Here is a 15,988-nt window from a genome sequence, read left to right on the forward strand (position 1 = left end):
GGAACTCCTGCAGAAATGTGCAGTGCATCCTGTGTGTGAGATAACGGCCTGCAGAAGGTGAACAGGCAGAACTACTTCTTAGAGCCTTTCAAGTAACACATTCACCCTGGGAGTGGCTGCAATTTCCCACATGCACTGCTATAAGCACTGACTGCACAGCAACCAAACCAACACCCTTTAAATTCTCCAAGTTCGGAATTTAGCCAAAGTCCAAACTTACACTTTATACATTGTTGGTCTGTGTGTGTAATCATTGATGACAGTGCTCGAACCCAGGTTAATCACGTGTGGCTGCCTGGATTCAAACCCAGGACCTCAGTCATGCCAGCCAAGTGCTCAATATTATGAATACTCATGAACTTCTAAATGTTTTTCTCTCTCGTTTTCCTTTATTGTTAAACAACATCAAAAATAATGAATGACAGAGATGTTAACTTTGTTTAGAAAAATAACACATTGTGCGAGTTGCAAATGTATAAAATCTGCACATTGAAAATGTGATTAGCACAAAGCATATTTTGTCGATCCCTGAAAAACAAACATCCTAGCTCCATGAAAAATCTTACCATCTTTTACAACGAATTGTAGGTAATGTTACAATTATTGTTTATACCTGCATTTCATAGGCATACCACAGCCCTATAATACTAAGTCTGCATGAAACAAAGATCAATGCACGTAGGCACAAAGGTAATTATGAACAGATTAAATTGCTCAAATATCGGAAGGTAGTCAACGTGTCATAGAGAAGTTCACAGACTACTCGTGAGCATTCACCGATCGAGAGAGGGGAGAGCGGGGAAAGAGACCGAGAAAGCCTCGCTCCCTCCCAGAGGGAGCTGGTGACACCAAAGAACACGCACAAAAGAGGAGCCCATCAGGTGTACTGCGTGTGGCAAGGCGTTTACAGGGCCATCAAACATTCACAACCTCCAGAGAATACGTGTAAAAAAAGGGTGAGGCACGTGTTCACACAGAGCTCCTGGCTTTACCTCTACAAACTTGAATATTTTCACTATTTTTCGTGGGAATTTCATTTACCACCAGTGTTTTGCTTTACACACATTTTGATCACTTGTTTGTTTATTTAGACACTGTTTTGTGGTTTTCCTAGCTTGTTATTTTTTGCTTCACTGATGAGGACGTGGCTGCGCTCTCCGCAGTGCACAGTTTCTTTGCTTGTGCGAGTTCCTCACCTTCAGGACGAAGACCTTGGTGGTTAACCAGCTGGTTACGTTCATGCTGTGGCACCTACTCTTCTCCCTGTACCCCCAATCGCCTCATCAATGCGATACAGAAGAGGATCTTCAACTTCTTCTGGTCAGGAAGAGGACACTGGCTCGCGGCTGGGGTCTTGGCTCTGCCACTAGGCGAGGGAGGTCATGTGCTGGTGAGTCAGGTGGCCACCTTCCATCTGCTGGCCGCATGTAGATTCCTGCACGACATCCCTCCACCGACCTGGAGCGTCACGGTCTCCTTTCTCCTGGAGCAGCTGGGAGGTCTGCAGTGCACCAAGCAGCTATTCTACACGGACATGCGGGGCCTCCCACTGGGACAGCTGCCACCCTTCCACAGGAGCGTCGCTGTCAGAAGGCTGAACCAGCGGCGGTCGGTGGTGGAACTGGTCTACGAACCAGTCCTCGGGGATCCGCAGACAGAGCCGCCATCCATCACCACCCCCTGCAGGGAGACGAGCCTTACTCACCAGGATGGGAGATCTGGTGAAGCCCGGAATACAGGGCCGGTGGCTTCACTCGGCTGAGATGGCCGCAAAGCTGGGACTGCAGTCACTCCGGGTGGCAGCTCCGATCCTGACTGAAGCCAAAAAAGCGTCTTCTCAGCAGCAGCGCAGAGAATGCCGGCCATCAGCATCAGCGATGATGAGGCCCCTTTCGGTCCCTCTCCGCCGGTGCTCTCCATCGTGCCACCGAGTCGTCACTCCCAACCGAGGAATGCAGAACACAACCTTTGCTGTCTGGGAGGCCTGCCAGAAGTGGTGTTTGTGGACGTTAAGAGGAAGGTGCTGTACGCCTACATGATCCACTTCCACCACTAGGGACACCTTGAGGAATCATAAGGACCATGCCTGGAGGAAAGCCTTGCCCATGCATCTCTCAGGAGAGGGCTCTCTGGAGGCAGCTTTACTTCAGGTCGACGTACAAGCGCCTTGGGGACCTCAGCAGGAGAATCGCCCACAGCAGCGTCACCGCCAACGCCTCTCCCTAGCGTGCTTTACCGACACGGCGCCGGAGTGCCGGTTCCTGTGGTGACGTGGAGACGGCGGCGCACCAAATACGTGCCAGCGCAAGCTGTTCAAGGTCCTGCGGAATGCCCTGCTATATTTCAGCCTCCAATTCTCCCCGACGATCCTCATCTATGGGCACCAAAAGGTGATTGATTTGGACTTCGGGTTGGACTCGTCAACGTACTCATGGGCTACGCCAAGCCGGCCATCTACAGGTGGCCGTGGAGGGGAAACGTCCGGCCAGCAGCCTGGGCATCTTCCGCGCTCTGGTCGGAGCCAGGGTGTGGCTGGAGTGCCGCCATGCGCAGGCTGACCCACGCCGTGTCGGCCTTCAAGGAGCAGTGGGCGCTGGAGGAGGCCGTGTGCTCGGTGGCAGATGACGGGAGAGCTCTGCATGCAGAGTTGAGCTACCCGTCGGAGGCCGTAGGTCTACGAGAAGGGCTGGGTGCAGATGTAGCACACAGCGGAATGCAAACAAAAAACATAACTCTGATAATGTATGCACTGTCCTCTAAATTGATTGGTCTACACACACCCGAGACAGCTTTCCTTAGAGCCGAGTCCCACATGGTGATAGACCAGATGATGCCAAAAGGCGCACAACCCAAAGACAATGCACCATCAGAGTATGAGAGCTCGGGTTAAGCATTTACACCATTGGAACCTCCTTTGCCAGTAGCAAAATATGATAATTGTTTTTTTGTGTGCCTTTTGGCATCATCTGGTCCAACACCATGTGAAACTAGGCTCTAAGGAAAGCTGTCTCGCAGGTGTGGACCAATACATTTCAAGGACAGTGCATACATTATCAGAGTTTGCATTCCGACCGCAGGTATTGTGGTCAATGCAAACATGACTCCTTGTAAAAAAGGTGTCAGCTTTGTTGCCAGATAAAAGGGTAAGAAAACAATTATCATGTTTGATGACGGCTTGTATCAGCGCAGGAGGAAGAGGTTCAAGCGTTCACCGCAAGACTCTGGCGCCTTCTCCCCATCTCAGCTGGACCATCAACAGCAACATTGTGTCAACAACAGCAGCAGCAACAGCTACCCCCTTGAGATGACAGCTGGTCCTCCCAGGAGAGCTACAGCTGCCCCTGCCTTGAGATGCTGGCCTTGATAAGCCTCATACAAGGAGTTGGCAGCAATGGCAGCTCCACCACCACCAGCGGTGATAGCAGGAGCAGCAATGTGATCGCCACGGGGAGCGACAGCATCTGACTGCTCACCGTGGCCTTCGGGCTGCTGTATTCCGAACAGAGGCATCGCAGCCTACCACCCTCGCCACCACCCTCGCCACCACCCTCGCCACCACCCTCGCCACCACCCTCATCACTACCCGTACGGAACGATCACGCCCGGATCGGGGTCAGCAGTAGGCCCACTTGTGGCTTGTGTGGTCATCACTGAAAGCACCGCTCAGTGTTGACGTTCTGCTGGTTCCTTGCAGAGACACCAGGGGGTGCTGAAGGGACAGCTCCCACAGGCACGCCACAGATCCCTCGTGTAGCCTCCTGTCACAGACTGCGATCCGGTCGCTGACCGTGTGGTATGATCCCCAGGTCCTCTGGTTTTTCTCTCCACATTTAGAATCATCATCACGTTTTTTTTTAGTATTTGTCTGCTATAAATGTCCACGTGAAACACTTTGTTGAGCTATCATTTGTGATTGCCAGCTCGCTTCTGAAACGGAGCTACGTAGCTCAGTGGGCCTTACGTGGTAAAGAAAAATGGTTGATCGTTTTCGTCAGACCACACGCCCGTCTACTGTACTTCGCCTTCGTTTATGTTGCATATTTTAGAGGGCTTAGGTGTTTATGTTGAGTTACTGTGATGTCGATGTCTACGCACCACCCTCATGTTAATTTTAGGCTGAGGTGACCTACGGGAGTGCCACGGCACGCACAGCGCTTCATGAACGTGTGTTTTAGAGCGTGTGGCCTCGGTTATCATTCTAGATTTGAAGCTTTCGTGACTGCAAGGATTCATACTCTTAGGTTTTTTATGTAGGTAAAAGATAAAATTAAAATTAATAAAAGTAATAATAGAAATAATAGAAATAAAATAATTTTATTTTTATTACTTTTATTAAAAATTAAAATTAATAAAAGTAATAATAGAAATGAAATAAAATAATTTTATTTTTATTAACAAAATAAAATAAAAATTAATAAAAGTAATAATAGAAATAAAATAATTGTATTTTGATTACTGTTATTAATTTTAATTTTATTTTTTACCTACGTGACTTTACCGAAAAAATCTAAGAGTATGCGGCTTTTATGTTCGACGTGACGACGAGCCTCACCGGTTGAAATAAAAAAAACGCTACAGATGCATAAAAAAAGAAAGGGAGAGAGAGGGAGGGGGGAGAGAGGGGGGGGGGGCGGAGCCTAGCGGCCGCCGGGGGGAGAGGAGCCGCAGGAGGCACGGAATCCCGGGTTGTCTGCGATGTGTACCCTAAGCTAAGTGGCACCATCATATCCAATAATGTGGATACTTGTAAGTCTCCTCTAAAAACACATCTTCTTACGTCCATTTATTCTATTTAGCTTATCATTCTCTCTTGGCCTTTGCTTAACACTCATTTTACAGGGTGCCTTCAGACATCAGTGGAAGGCGCCTTACAAATAAATGTCAATTATTATTATTATCGGAAGAGCTTTCCAGACCGCCGCAGCGCGCGACGCGTTGACCCTCTTCGTTCGACGGCGAGCCAAAGAGTTTGCGTGATGGTAGGTGAAGGGGTGGCCTCACGGCTGCTTGAACGGCGTCGCGACGGAATCCACGTTTGGCTGCCCCCTGCGCATGGCGGCAGCAGCAGCTCACAGCCCCTTGTTGAAGAAGACCCTCGCCACAGCGTCGCCGTGTCTGTCGACGATCGACTTCCGCAACTCGGGCTCCAGGTGGCTCACCTCCATGGAGCTGTGCGGCACAGCACCAACACTCAGCGCCAACACACAGCCATCGATGCTCTAACAGGGATTTTATTCTTCTTGGTTCTTTCGGTAAAGTCACGTAGAAGGGAAATAATAAAATAATAAAAATAAAACGCAATAAAATAATTCTCACGACGTTTCGGCCACAACGCAAGCAGCCGTCCTCAGGTGAAGAACAGGTCTGTCGGAAAGACAGTGTCAGACGCTCAGACGCTGTCTTCCCGACGCTCAGACGCTGTCTTCCCGACGCTCAGACGCTGTCTTCCTGACAAACCTGTTCTTCACCTGAGGACAGCTGCTTGCGTTGTGGCCGAAACGTCGTGAGAATTATTTATTATGTTTATTTTTATTATTTTATTATTTCCCTTCTACGTGACTTTACCGAAAGAACCAAGAAGATGAATCCCTGCAGTCACGAAAGCTTTAAATAGGGATTTTATTTTTACTATGTGGGGTGCGTGCTATAAAGGTCTGTGCAGCATCCCGTGCATACCAGGTTTGAGGGTAGAGTGCACATCCGGCTGGCACCATGAAAGTCAAACTGTAAACAAATGTTTCCAAAACATTGGTCACTTTTTTTAATATATAACATAAAGAGTGTGCCACTTTCAAACAAAAAGAATATCATTATCATACTCTTTGGTTCTTTCGGTAAAGTCACGTAGGTATAAAATAATTTAAAGTAATTCTTAAAAGAATATTAAGAATTAAATAGGGATTTCTTGCTCACCACTGAGCCAGTGCTGGAAAATCCACATTCCTATGGAGGGTCTTTGCATATGACAATCCACTGTTAGCTTTCCTCACAAAGTTAGTACTCAATTTATCGACCCCCGGAGGGATGCTAGGAACGGACGACGTTACGATTGGGAGTCACTTGCTCTACCGCTGAGGCACTTGACCGGATCGTGATCAGAATATAATAATTATAATTCAGTTATTGCATTCAAGTGAACGCCAACTCACAAGCATCCGAGGAGGACAAGCTGTATCGGGCCAAGCAGAATCCGCCTTCGCTGCTCGGTGTGAAATGAAAAGGGTAAAATATGAAAGGGCAGAGAGGATGAAGAGTTTAAGCAGACGCACACGAACGGCTTGACAAACACAAGACCCCGCCAAAGATCACAGACATTTGTTAAATCAATCCGACATGATTGTAAACACAAGTATGTTTTTAGCCGTCATTGAATAATACATTTCCTTTATGAATACAAAACACATTGCTTAATAGTAACCTAATTATAAAACAATAAGTTGACTTATAGATAATTAGTGTCCACGTACAACTACAGATAAAAAGCGTCTTACAAAATACAAACCTGCATAAATGCGTATTTTTCCAACCTCTGCATGATGATTGGCAGGATAACTAAGAACAGATAAAATACAATAAATTACGTATTTGCATACACAAACACACGAACTGGCAGCATACAAGATGAGTGTATTTAGGCGACAGTCAACATTTGCTCTTGGTCTCAACTTAAAAGAACAACGCCATGTATCAAGCTCGGTTCTGAATGTCATCTCTACGTCGCTCCATAAAAATAAACTAAACAGTGGACATCTCGAGATGGATGCACAGACAGGTGGACGCGGAGACAAATTGATAACGCGACAGACACTCAAACACAATCATTGTCACACCAATGAACTTTACAGATTAAAAAAGTACTGTACAGTTACTGCTCGATTTACCTATGGACCAGTTACCTGCGTTGCTTCATAACCGCTGTTGCGATAAAATACACAAAATGTTTATCTTTTATGTGCGCACGGGATAAATCAGCAGCTGCTCCTCACTCGTCTAAGGGGCCGTCCATAAATGACGTCACGCGATTTTGGACGATTTTTTGACCCCCCCTCGTCACACGGCGTCACAAAAAGTCAAACCCCCCCTCAAATATGACGTCACAAAGCTCTGCCCCCCCCCCTCCCCCAAAATAAAACATGCTTCAAATCGCTTTAAACTATTGTCATTGTAGTGCGTATTTAATGTGCCGCTGCACTCTGATGTTGTAGGAGAAAACACCTCCACCCCCTGTTTCACATAAGTAAGCAATCCATTCGATCTTGAGCCAAATGCACACGTACCTCGTGTCGCTGTGTTACCCATACCACCCCTCGCACCCCCGCCCCCAACCCAATCACCCCAGATAATCGAGAGTTATCCGTTATGCTATTAGCAAAATGCAACTAACATGGAATAAAAAAAAAACCCAAAAGACGTAAAAAACCGACAAGATAAAAACGAGCGTCATTTTCAGGTACAGTCTGTTCTCCTATAACGCGGTAGTTATGGAAAAAATCGTGTTAAAATAAATGATATACAATATATAGAGGTGAAGCACAGTCCGCGATAATGCGCGAGATGCGTACGCAGGCTCAACAAAGACGGAGGCGCGCGAGTAGCATCGAGAATCATCCAGCAGCATCCCTCTGCCCTGTGTGACGCTACGCCGAGGCCGCCCTACGAAGCAGTTCCGTTCACCCAACCGCGTTACATCCAATCCTCGTCTGCGTCATAAACAAAAATGTGCTCCCTCATACATTCATCGCGTTGTATATCCAAAAAAAAAACACGCGTTTTAGAAGAACGGGACTGTGAACCCAACACTCCGTGCGGGCGCTTTGCGCGACAGCGATGTTGGAAGGGGCAGCACGAGCTGCTCGTTAACCGTGCGAGGACACTCACTCATGCCGGGCGCGGCGATGGTGATTCGCGAGACCACCACCTGCGCGATTCCCTTCACGGCCGCCTTCTGTCTCACGACGTCACGGAGAATGGAGGGGGGGGGGGTTTGCAGGACACACACAGCGGCATGAGTGTCGGTGTCTGACAACGCGACGGACTCAACAGCTCCGCTCATTTGAGTCCATAGCATTGAGCCCCGTTGTTGCCAATAGCTGTACGTTGCCCTCCATAAACTTTTCAAACTATTTTGTATTGTTTTACCAGGCAAGGCCCACTGAGCTATATAGTTATTGGGATTGAGAGGCTGTCTTCCAGCAGTTGCTTGACAAAGAAGTGTTCAAACCATCATGTTGTATGAATTATAAATAATAATTGTTACACGCAAGATTCGAAGCATGCATCGAGAGCATAAGAATGGATTTTAGTCGATGCATCATTACACGCCTGGTACGTACATTTGTACTTTAGTGTCAGACAAAAACTAGGGAAAGGCTATGGAGGATGGTTAATAGTGTGTTCAATACTTAACACACAGCCTGGGGTTGGTTGTTGATTCTCGCTCTCACTCACCCTGGAATGTCCAAGTTCATTTCCGTTCTCATCAGTCACGACGATTCCTTTAATGATCTCTCTGAAAGACGAACACAAGAAGCACCACGAACATGACACGGCTAGAAACCACGGGAGGGGGGGGGGTAATTTCCCAGTTCGCTTGCTTTGCTGCTAAAACCCACTTGCGATGGAGTGGAAAAACAACCATGCCCGGAGAAGGTGATGTTATTTATATTTGAGTCTTTTTGGCCTATTCCCCAACTTTACTCGGCCGGAGTACAATTGGTTTTATGTCACGAGAAAAAAATAATCCGTTCGGAAATCTCGCAGAGCGATGCAAACCCAAGTGTCTGCCAACTGCTGCCAAGTAACTTTTCACGGAACTTTAAAAAAATCCCTCAAGTGGCCTTTGTAGCCTCGATACAACAGGGGTATTTGATGTGCGACAGTCAAACTGACATTGATACTATTAGAGCTGTAATTTACCAAATTAAGTGCAAAATCACATTTTTCCATTCTAGATTTGAAGCTTTCGTGACTACAATGATTCATACTCTTAGTTCTTTCGGTAAAGTCACGTAGGTAAAAAATGAAATTAAAATAATAAAAATAAAATAAAAATCACGACGTTTCGGAGGCAACACAAGTCTCCGTCATCAGGTGGGACCATCACAGCCAGATTTACTGCTCACTTGATGCAGCAAATCTGGCTGTGACGGTCCCACCTGATGACGGAGACTTGTGTTGCCTCCGAAACGTCGTGATTTTTATTTTATTTTTATTAATTTTAATTTTATTTTCCACATTTTTCCAATATTATTTTTCTGTAGCCATCGGTCACCTGATGCCTGCATACCCGGTTTAATCGTGAACCCTCACCGCTGCCGTCTCAGCGCTGTAAGTTGGCAGACCGCCTTGAAGCGGAGTTATTGAATCTTTTCCCATTCCGATGACGTACGTCCACTTCACCAGATTTCTCCTTCCGATTTCGTTCCGATGACGTACGTGTACGTACACGTACGTCGTCGGAAAGGAACTGGAAGAAAAACTAAACTAAAATAACTCAATTGGTACCGAGGCTCCCAGAAGGCCATGCGGGAGGGTGTGCGGCACAGTTTGGCACCAGGCATCGTAGTGCGGTCGTGTCTCTACAGTTCATTGCGGTGAGTACAATGACTTTTAAAAACAACGGCGCTATGCCTCTAAATAAAATTAACACTCAACCGTTCCGACATTCAGCGGATAACGGGACACCCACCCTGCAACTTGCAGACTTCTCGCAACAGGAAAGGGTTGATGGGCATCAAGACGCACATCGCTGCCAAATATAAAACTGGACAACCCCCTATTGAGAGTAATTATACGCAGTCGCACTTACTGTTGCCGCATCATGGGTATATTCACGCAGTTGGCAGCTGCCACGGCCACAAAAGGGACCCAGCGGGCCACAAGTGGTGGCGCATTCTGTGAAAGACGCCAACGAGCACAGTGTGATTCTAATATCATTCTAACTACAAACTCCTAGAATCCTTTTCAGCCAATCTCTGCCGGTCACTCACGTACCTTGGTGCAGAGATTGAGCCCCACAGCTGTGACAAGAGCAGCGCTTGTGGCAGTCACATAAGCCATGCCTATCTGCCTGTGCACACGCAACATGATGAAGACAAAGGCATTCCGGCTTAACCAGACCCATGAACCAGACCCATGAACCAGACCCATGAACCAGACCCATGAACCAGACTCATTAACCAGAATAATCAACCAAACCAATTAACCAGACCCATTAACCAGGGATGATTAGCCATGGCATTGCAGGCCAAAGCAATAACCGTGCCAACACTCAGCACCACCATGCTCATAGATAATGCATAATGTACATAACTGTGACCGAGTGATGAATTAAATTATAATGAGCTTCCAGAAGGGCTCGAAAGCTGATAATTTCCACAAATAATGTACGGCCAAATATCTTCTACTTGTGTGAAGCTACAGTCAATAGAAAGAGGGAAAATCTCACTACCAGTTACCAGTACGATAACATTAAAAAAATCTGCTAGGCTTACCGATATACACATTGAACTCTCATCCAGATGTGTATAACGTATTAAAGAGATTGCGTAAAAACTGTGTGTTTGCTTTGCGATTGGAATGTAACACTTTTCGGGAACACGCACGCTTTCAAAATCGTGCCCCCATCACCACCTCTGTTAACGCACGGTAATCGCTGCTCTTGGGAGCGAAGGAGAATGACAAATCTTCTTGGTTCTTTAGGTAAAGTCACGTAGAAGGGAAATAATAAAATAATAAAATATTTTTTCTGCAGCAATCGGTCTGCCTGCTTGCGTTGTGGCCGAAACGTCGTGAGAATTATTTTATTATGTTTTATTTGTATTATTTTATTATTTCCCTTCTACGTGACTTTACCGAAAGAACCAAGAAGATGAATCCCTGCAGTCACGAAAGCTTTAAATCGAGAATGACAAACTTGGGCATCGCGCTTACCTTATTTTATCTCTGGTTCTGTTTGGTTCCATTATTCCCCCCCACCCACCCCTCCCACATTTTTCATCTTCTTCCCGTTCCCCTTAAGTACGCCGCTCGCGATCGTGGCGGTAGGGCAGCGAGCCCGGGCGCCCTCGTTCGTTCCCCGACTTTGAGGGTTTATTACGCCGAGTTTGTTACCTCCGGTTAGCACAGGCGTCAGCAGCATGCGGCTCTTTCAAGATTGCTTCGTGACGTTATTTATTAATGAACGTCTTATACTCGCAAGCATTGTGGCTTTTTAAAATATTGGGGTGAGGGGGGCGGTTCCCGAATTCGGAAAAAATTTATTATTGTTGCCGACCCCTGGATTAGCAGCTCCAATTAGCACAGCTGACCAAGTAGGGTGTGAAAAAAGTTCAACACACATACATACTTTTGATTTAAAGCTTTCGTGACTGCAGGGATTCATATTCTTGGTTCTTTTGGTAATGTCACGTAGAAGGGAAATAATAAAATAATATTAATATAAAACAATAAACATTCTCACGACGTTTCGACTACAACACAAGCAATCATCATCAGGTGTGAAATCCACAATCCACTGTGGACTTTACCGAAAGAACCAAGAACATACATACATACGGTACACGTTACCTGCTGTCCCCCCCCCCCTCTTTTAGAATTCTACTTTGCATTTTGGGTTCTTGAATGACAATACAATTTGTTATATGTTTATAAATAATGTGTATAAGTATTTAAAAATAACTAAAACATGTGCACTCCAGACTTACGTGGACGTGATGGGCGAGGCAGCATTGCGGTTCGTGTAGTTGACCAAAGCATTGAAGGATTGGTTGATCCACTGCCACAAGACCACGGCTGGTATGGACCTGACAAAGTAAAGTACATTAGGGCTGAATACTTTTTTAAATTTACGCTTTTCACGAATCTTTCCACATTTTAACCCGATCGTGCGATCGGCATCATGTCGAGCAACCCTCTTTTGTTTGAGAACGGCCGCTGGAAACGAACGTTACTCTTCAGGTGACCTGTTCATCGTATGACAGCAAAAACCGATGTTTCAATCATCAGAGATGGAATTTAGCCACGTGATGTGGAGGGGGGTGGGGAGGGGGTGGGGAGGGGGGTGGGGAGGGGGGTGGGGAGGGGGGTGGGGAAGGGGGTGGGGAGGTGGGGTAGGGGGCGGGTGGGGAGGGGGGTGGGGAGGGGGGGTAGGGGAGGGGGGTGGGGAGGGGGTGGGGAGGGGGGTGGGGAGGGGGTGGGGAGGGGGGTGGGGAGGGGGTGGGGAGGGGGGGTGGGGAGGGGGTGGGGAGGGGGTGGGGAGGGGGCTGGGGTGGGAGGGAAAATTGTCGGCTGGCAGGCGGAACTGCCCGTCCGTCCGCCCGGGGAGGGCTCCTGGGTGGCACCAGGGTGGCACCTGTAAAACTGCAGCATGCCGGCGGTAATGACGAGGCCACCGGGGACCTGGAAGGACATGCGGCCGATGATGTTGTTGCGGTCGCCCGTGTCCGGGTGGAAGGCCGAGTCGTAGAGCTTCTTTGCGTAGTGCAGCTGCTCCACGGTGGTGCCCGGTGGGGTGGATCCAGCCCTGCGCAGCAAAGCCCAACAGTTCGTGCCGCCATCGTCGTCGTCACGATCCATGGGCAAGAGAGCCCGTAGGCGTCTGATGCACGTTTAGTCATTTTTTTTCTCCCACTTTCCTCTCCTGTCTCGTGCAAATATATGCGAGTGGGGCCACATCTTTCATCTTTATGGTACCAATCTCTTATATGATCGTTAAGGGGTCGTCCGTAAATGACGTCACGCGATTTTGGACAATTTTTGACCCCCCCCCCCTTCGTCACACGGCGTCACAAAAAGTCAGTCACTCTTAACAACTGTCTGGTACGGAGTCGTCGCTTCCACATTAATTCAATCAGCCGCGTTGGGTAGAAAGTAAGAGGGTCATTATAACACCACCAGGATCACCCTGTGTATTACTCGCACGTACAGTCCGCGTTCCCCTATAACGCCACGTGTTTTCACAATGCCAATTGGCTATAACGCGATCGAGTGAACGTCGCGCGAGTAAGGGGTCGCGTCACGGCTGCCTCGGCGTAGCATCATCACACGAGGCACTGGGATGCTGCTGGATTCTTCAGGATGCTGCCTGCGTACGCATCTCAAGTATCATCGCGGACTGCTCTTCACCCGACATTATTAATTGACGCGATTCCCCCACAACGCGGTGGTCTTCATGAAAGCAACTACCGCCTTATTGGAGAACAGACTGCACAACAGCCGTGTCCATCATCCACCGCTGGATGAAGGCCTCCCTGTATCGATGTTTCCACCTCTGTCGTACGTGGGTCTCTCTCTCTCCGGGGGGCGAGCGTCTGACCTGCACAGCATCACGAGCTCCTTGGCTCGCTCCAGCTCGTGGTTGGACAGCAGCGCGGTGCGCGGGTCAGTGATGTTGAAGAAGTGCTTGAGGCGTCCCACGAAGGTCGTCTGGTCCCATCGCGGCGCGTCCACGTTGAAGGATGTCATCTTGTTCTGCGACGCCATTGATCTGTGGACACGGGCACGAGCGAGGGTTTTAAATTGGGCTGTCCCCTTTCCTCTCAACTAATGCCTGCTTCCTCTTCCTCACACCTTCCCAACCACTGTCCGTGGATGTGACGGCTAGGGGATATTATGCAATTTTGCTAAGGGGTGCTCATAAACAACTCTTACACGTGCACGTGTGTTGAACTTCTTTCGCACCGTGCGTAGCCCTAACGTGCTAATCGGAGGAGCGGGGGAAGGGCAAGAAACTAAACACAAAAAGCAGTTCTCAAGAAACTAGTTTTCAATCTAGATGGTTTTAAAGCGCAAAGCTCCGGTGACTTCCCATAATATCGGAAGAGCGTTCCAGACGGCCGCAGAAGCGCATCTGAAAGCGCAAAAAGCTAAGTTCTGGGTTTAATTGAAGTAAGTCTAACACGTCGGCTTTCGCGACCAATATTATTAATTTCTAATGCTGGCACATCGCCCGATGAAGCTGGTTGTAATCACCAGCGAAACGTCGTACTCAAATTGTACATTTTGTGGGTTTACTCTCCAACACATTGGCGTGCTGAAGCAGTAGCTAATTAGCGCGTTTTGGTTAAGTTACAAATCTTATTAATTGGCTGTGTCGGGTTGGTGGCGGGTGAACGACACTTGATTCGTAAAATACACACACCACGTGTCTCCAAGTGTATCCGTTTATCTTCCCAGTATCACACCTCTCAACCCATCATACCTGTCAACCCATCTCACCTGTCAACCCATCACACCTCTCAACCCATCATACCTGTCAACCCATCATACCTGTCAACCAATCATACCTGTCAACCCATTATCAGTGCCTACCTTAAAACAGACCCTATTGGCCACCCCGTGCACGTATACATCTCAAAGTTCACAATACAAAGTGCTATCACCAGAGAGAAACACAAAACAGCGTATTGCCCGTACTGAAACGGCTATACGGCGTATGGACCTGAAAAACTTAATGTCCCTCTATAAGAATACGGATAAACCGTGTGGGTTGACAGCTGTCGTCTGCACAACAACCGCACTATTTACTGCTGACAGCTACGAGTGGACAGTACTACTGCCACCACCACCACACTCTTTCACAATCATCATATGTCATCAGCAACAAACCCACGAACAATCTTCAAAATCCACTCCGTCCACACAGCACTGCTTATATCGGTTCTCATCCACTCGTATTAACATACCACGCGCTGCATTGCATCAGCTCTCACACATCACACACACACACTGAAGTCAACCCACTTACCAAGTCTCCTCCCCTAGTGGCTCTTGTCGTGCCGGCTGGCCTAGCGAGACAAGGCAGTCAGAAACGCTGCAACACACACACTGGCTCTCACACACACAGACAGAGGCTCACACACACACACACACTGGCTCCAACACACACACACAATGACTTCCACACACACAAACGCTGGCTCTCACACACACACAGACAGTAGCTCCCATACACACACAAACACCGGCTACCACACACACACACACACAATGACTTCCACACACACAAACAGCGGCTCACACACACAAACAAGGGCTCTCACACACACAGACAGTGGCTCCCATACACACACGCTCATACAGGGGCTCTCTCACGAACAGTGACTTCCACACAAACACTGGTTCCCACACACACAGAGACAGGGGCTCCCACACACAAACAGCGGCTCTCTCTCACACACACACACCGGCTATCACACACGCTCAGACAGTGGCTTCCACACACACACAGACAGCGGCTCTCACACACACACAGACAGTGGCTCCCACACACACCCACACACTGGCTCTCTCACACACACACCGGCTACCACACACACCCACACACCGGCTACCACACACGCTCAGACAGTGGCTTCCACACACACACAGACAGTGGCTCTCACACACACACAAACACTGGCTCTCTCACACACACCAGCTCCAACACAGACACGGATTCGCACACACAGAGCGCACCAGGCCTCCTCCACTGCACGCGGACACGTGGCGTGCGCGGCTCCTCCTCCACGTGGTGCTTCGGGTCAGCCCAGTGGGCGGAGCATCTGTCACCCACGTGGGTCTGGCTGGGTGAGTGTCGAGTGTGAGTGGAATGTTGGGGGTGGGTGTTAGGGTGTACATGTCAGTGGCTCCTATAACCTTTGCTGTAGCCTTGCAAACGCCTTTGGTTCTCAGTCGTAACAAGTAAACCCGTAAAAACAAAGTTTTTCACTCTAAATCCTTTATATGCGTGGCGGCTAGAGTCCTCTCGTCCTCTGGCTTGAGATGGCTGCAATCTATGGGTTTGCCAGTATTAAGCAATTGGTAATTAAATATTTAATTTTATTTCCCTAAACAGTGTAAAATTTTGGGAATTTTTTTTCACGAACATTGTCTCGCACAACGAGTCTGTGTGGAAAATGTCAGCTCGATTGGATCACGGGAAGTGGGTTAAAAAACGACCGAAAGATTTGCACGGTCGTAAGCAAGCAAGCACGCAAGCAAGCACGCA

General features: G+C 48.2%; 1 protein-coding gene across 3 annotated transcripts; it reads right to left on the reverse strand.

Moving 5' to 3' along the window:
* Nucleotides 1-4,427: 4,427 nt before the first annotated feature.
* Nucleotides 4,428-15,531, reverse strand: SFXN2 (sideroflexin 2). 3 transcript variants are annotated; one of them, XM_061567131.1, is made up of 13 exons: nt 15,457-15,531; nt 14,747-14,781; nt 13,316-13,486; nt 12,353-12,523; nt 11,706-11,804; nt 9,994-10,069; nt 9,809-9,894; nt 8,449-8,509; nt 7,879-7,945; nt 6,503-6,552; nt 6,150-6,199; nt 5,677-5,724; nt 4,428-5,169 (listed from the first exon to the last, which is right to left on the reverse strand). In XM_061567131.1, the coding sequence occupies exons 3-13, from the start codon at nt 13,480-13,482 to the stop codon at nt 5,070-5,072; spliced, it is 975 nt and encodes a 324-aa protein (XP_061423115.1). In that variant the 5' UTR covers nt 13,483-13,486; nt 14,747-14,781; nt 15,457-15,531; the 3' UTR covers nt 4,428-5,069. The 3 variants fall into 3 exon arrangements, with proteins under 3 accessions (XP_061423115.1, XP_061423113.1, XP_061423114.1); XM_061567129.1 differs by having other exon boundaries at nt 14,747-14,786; nt 15,457-15,521; XM_061567130.1 differs by having other exon boundaries at nt 14,747-14,812; nt 15,457-15,509.
* Between the last annotated feature and the right edge of the window lie 457 nt (nt 15,532-15,988).

The sequence above is a fragment of the Lethenteron reissneri genome, chromosome 38 (genome assembly GCF_015708825.2).
Source record: "Lethenteron reissneri isolate LAM-NWPU_2019-01 chromosome 38, ASM1570882v1, whole genome shotgun sequence".
NCBI lineage: Eukaryota > Metazoa > Chordata > Hyperoartia > Petromyzontiformes > Petromyzontidae > Lethenteron > Lethenteron reissneri.

Coding starts and splice junctions, on each gene's coding strand:
- SFXN2 (XM_061567131.1), bottom strand. CDS start 13,482: ATGGCGTCGCAGAACAAGATGACATCCTTCAACGTGGACGCGCCGCGA. Junction 6,553..7,878: donor CATCGCCGCGCCCGGCATGA/GTGAGTGTCCTC, acceptor ATCTGTTCTTAG/TTATCCTGCCAATCATCATG. Junction 5,170..5,676: donor GCACTCTACCCTCAAACCTG/GTATGCACGGGA, acceptor TGTGCCGCACAG/CTCCATGGAGGTGAGCCACC.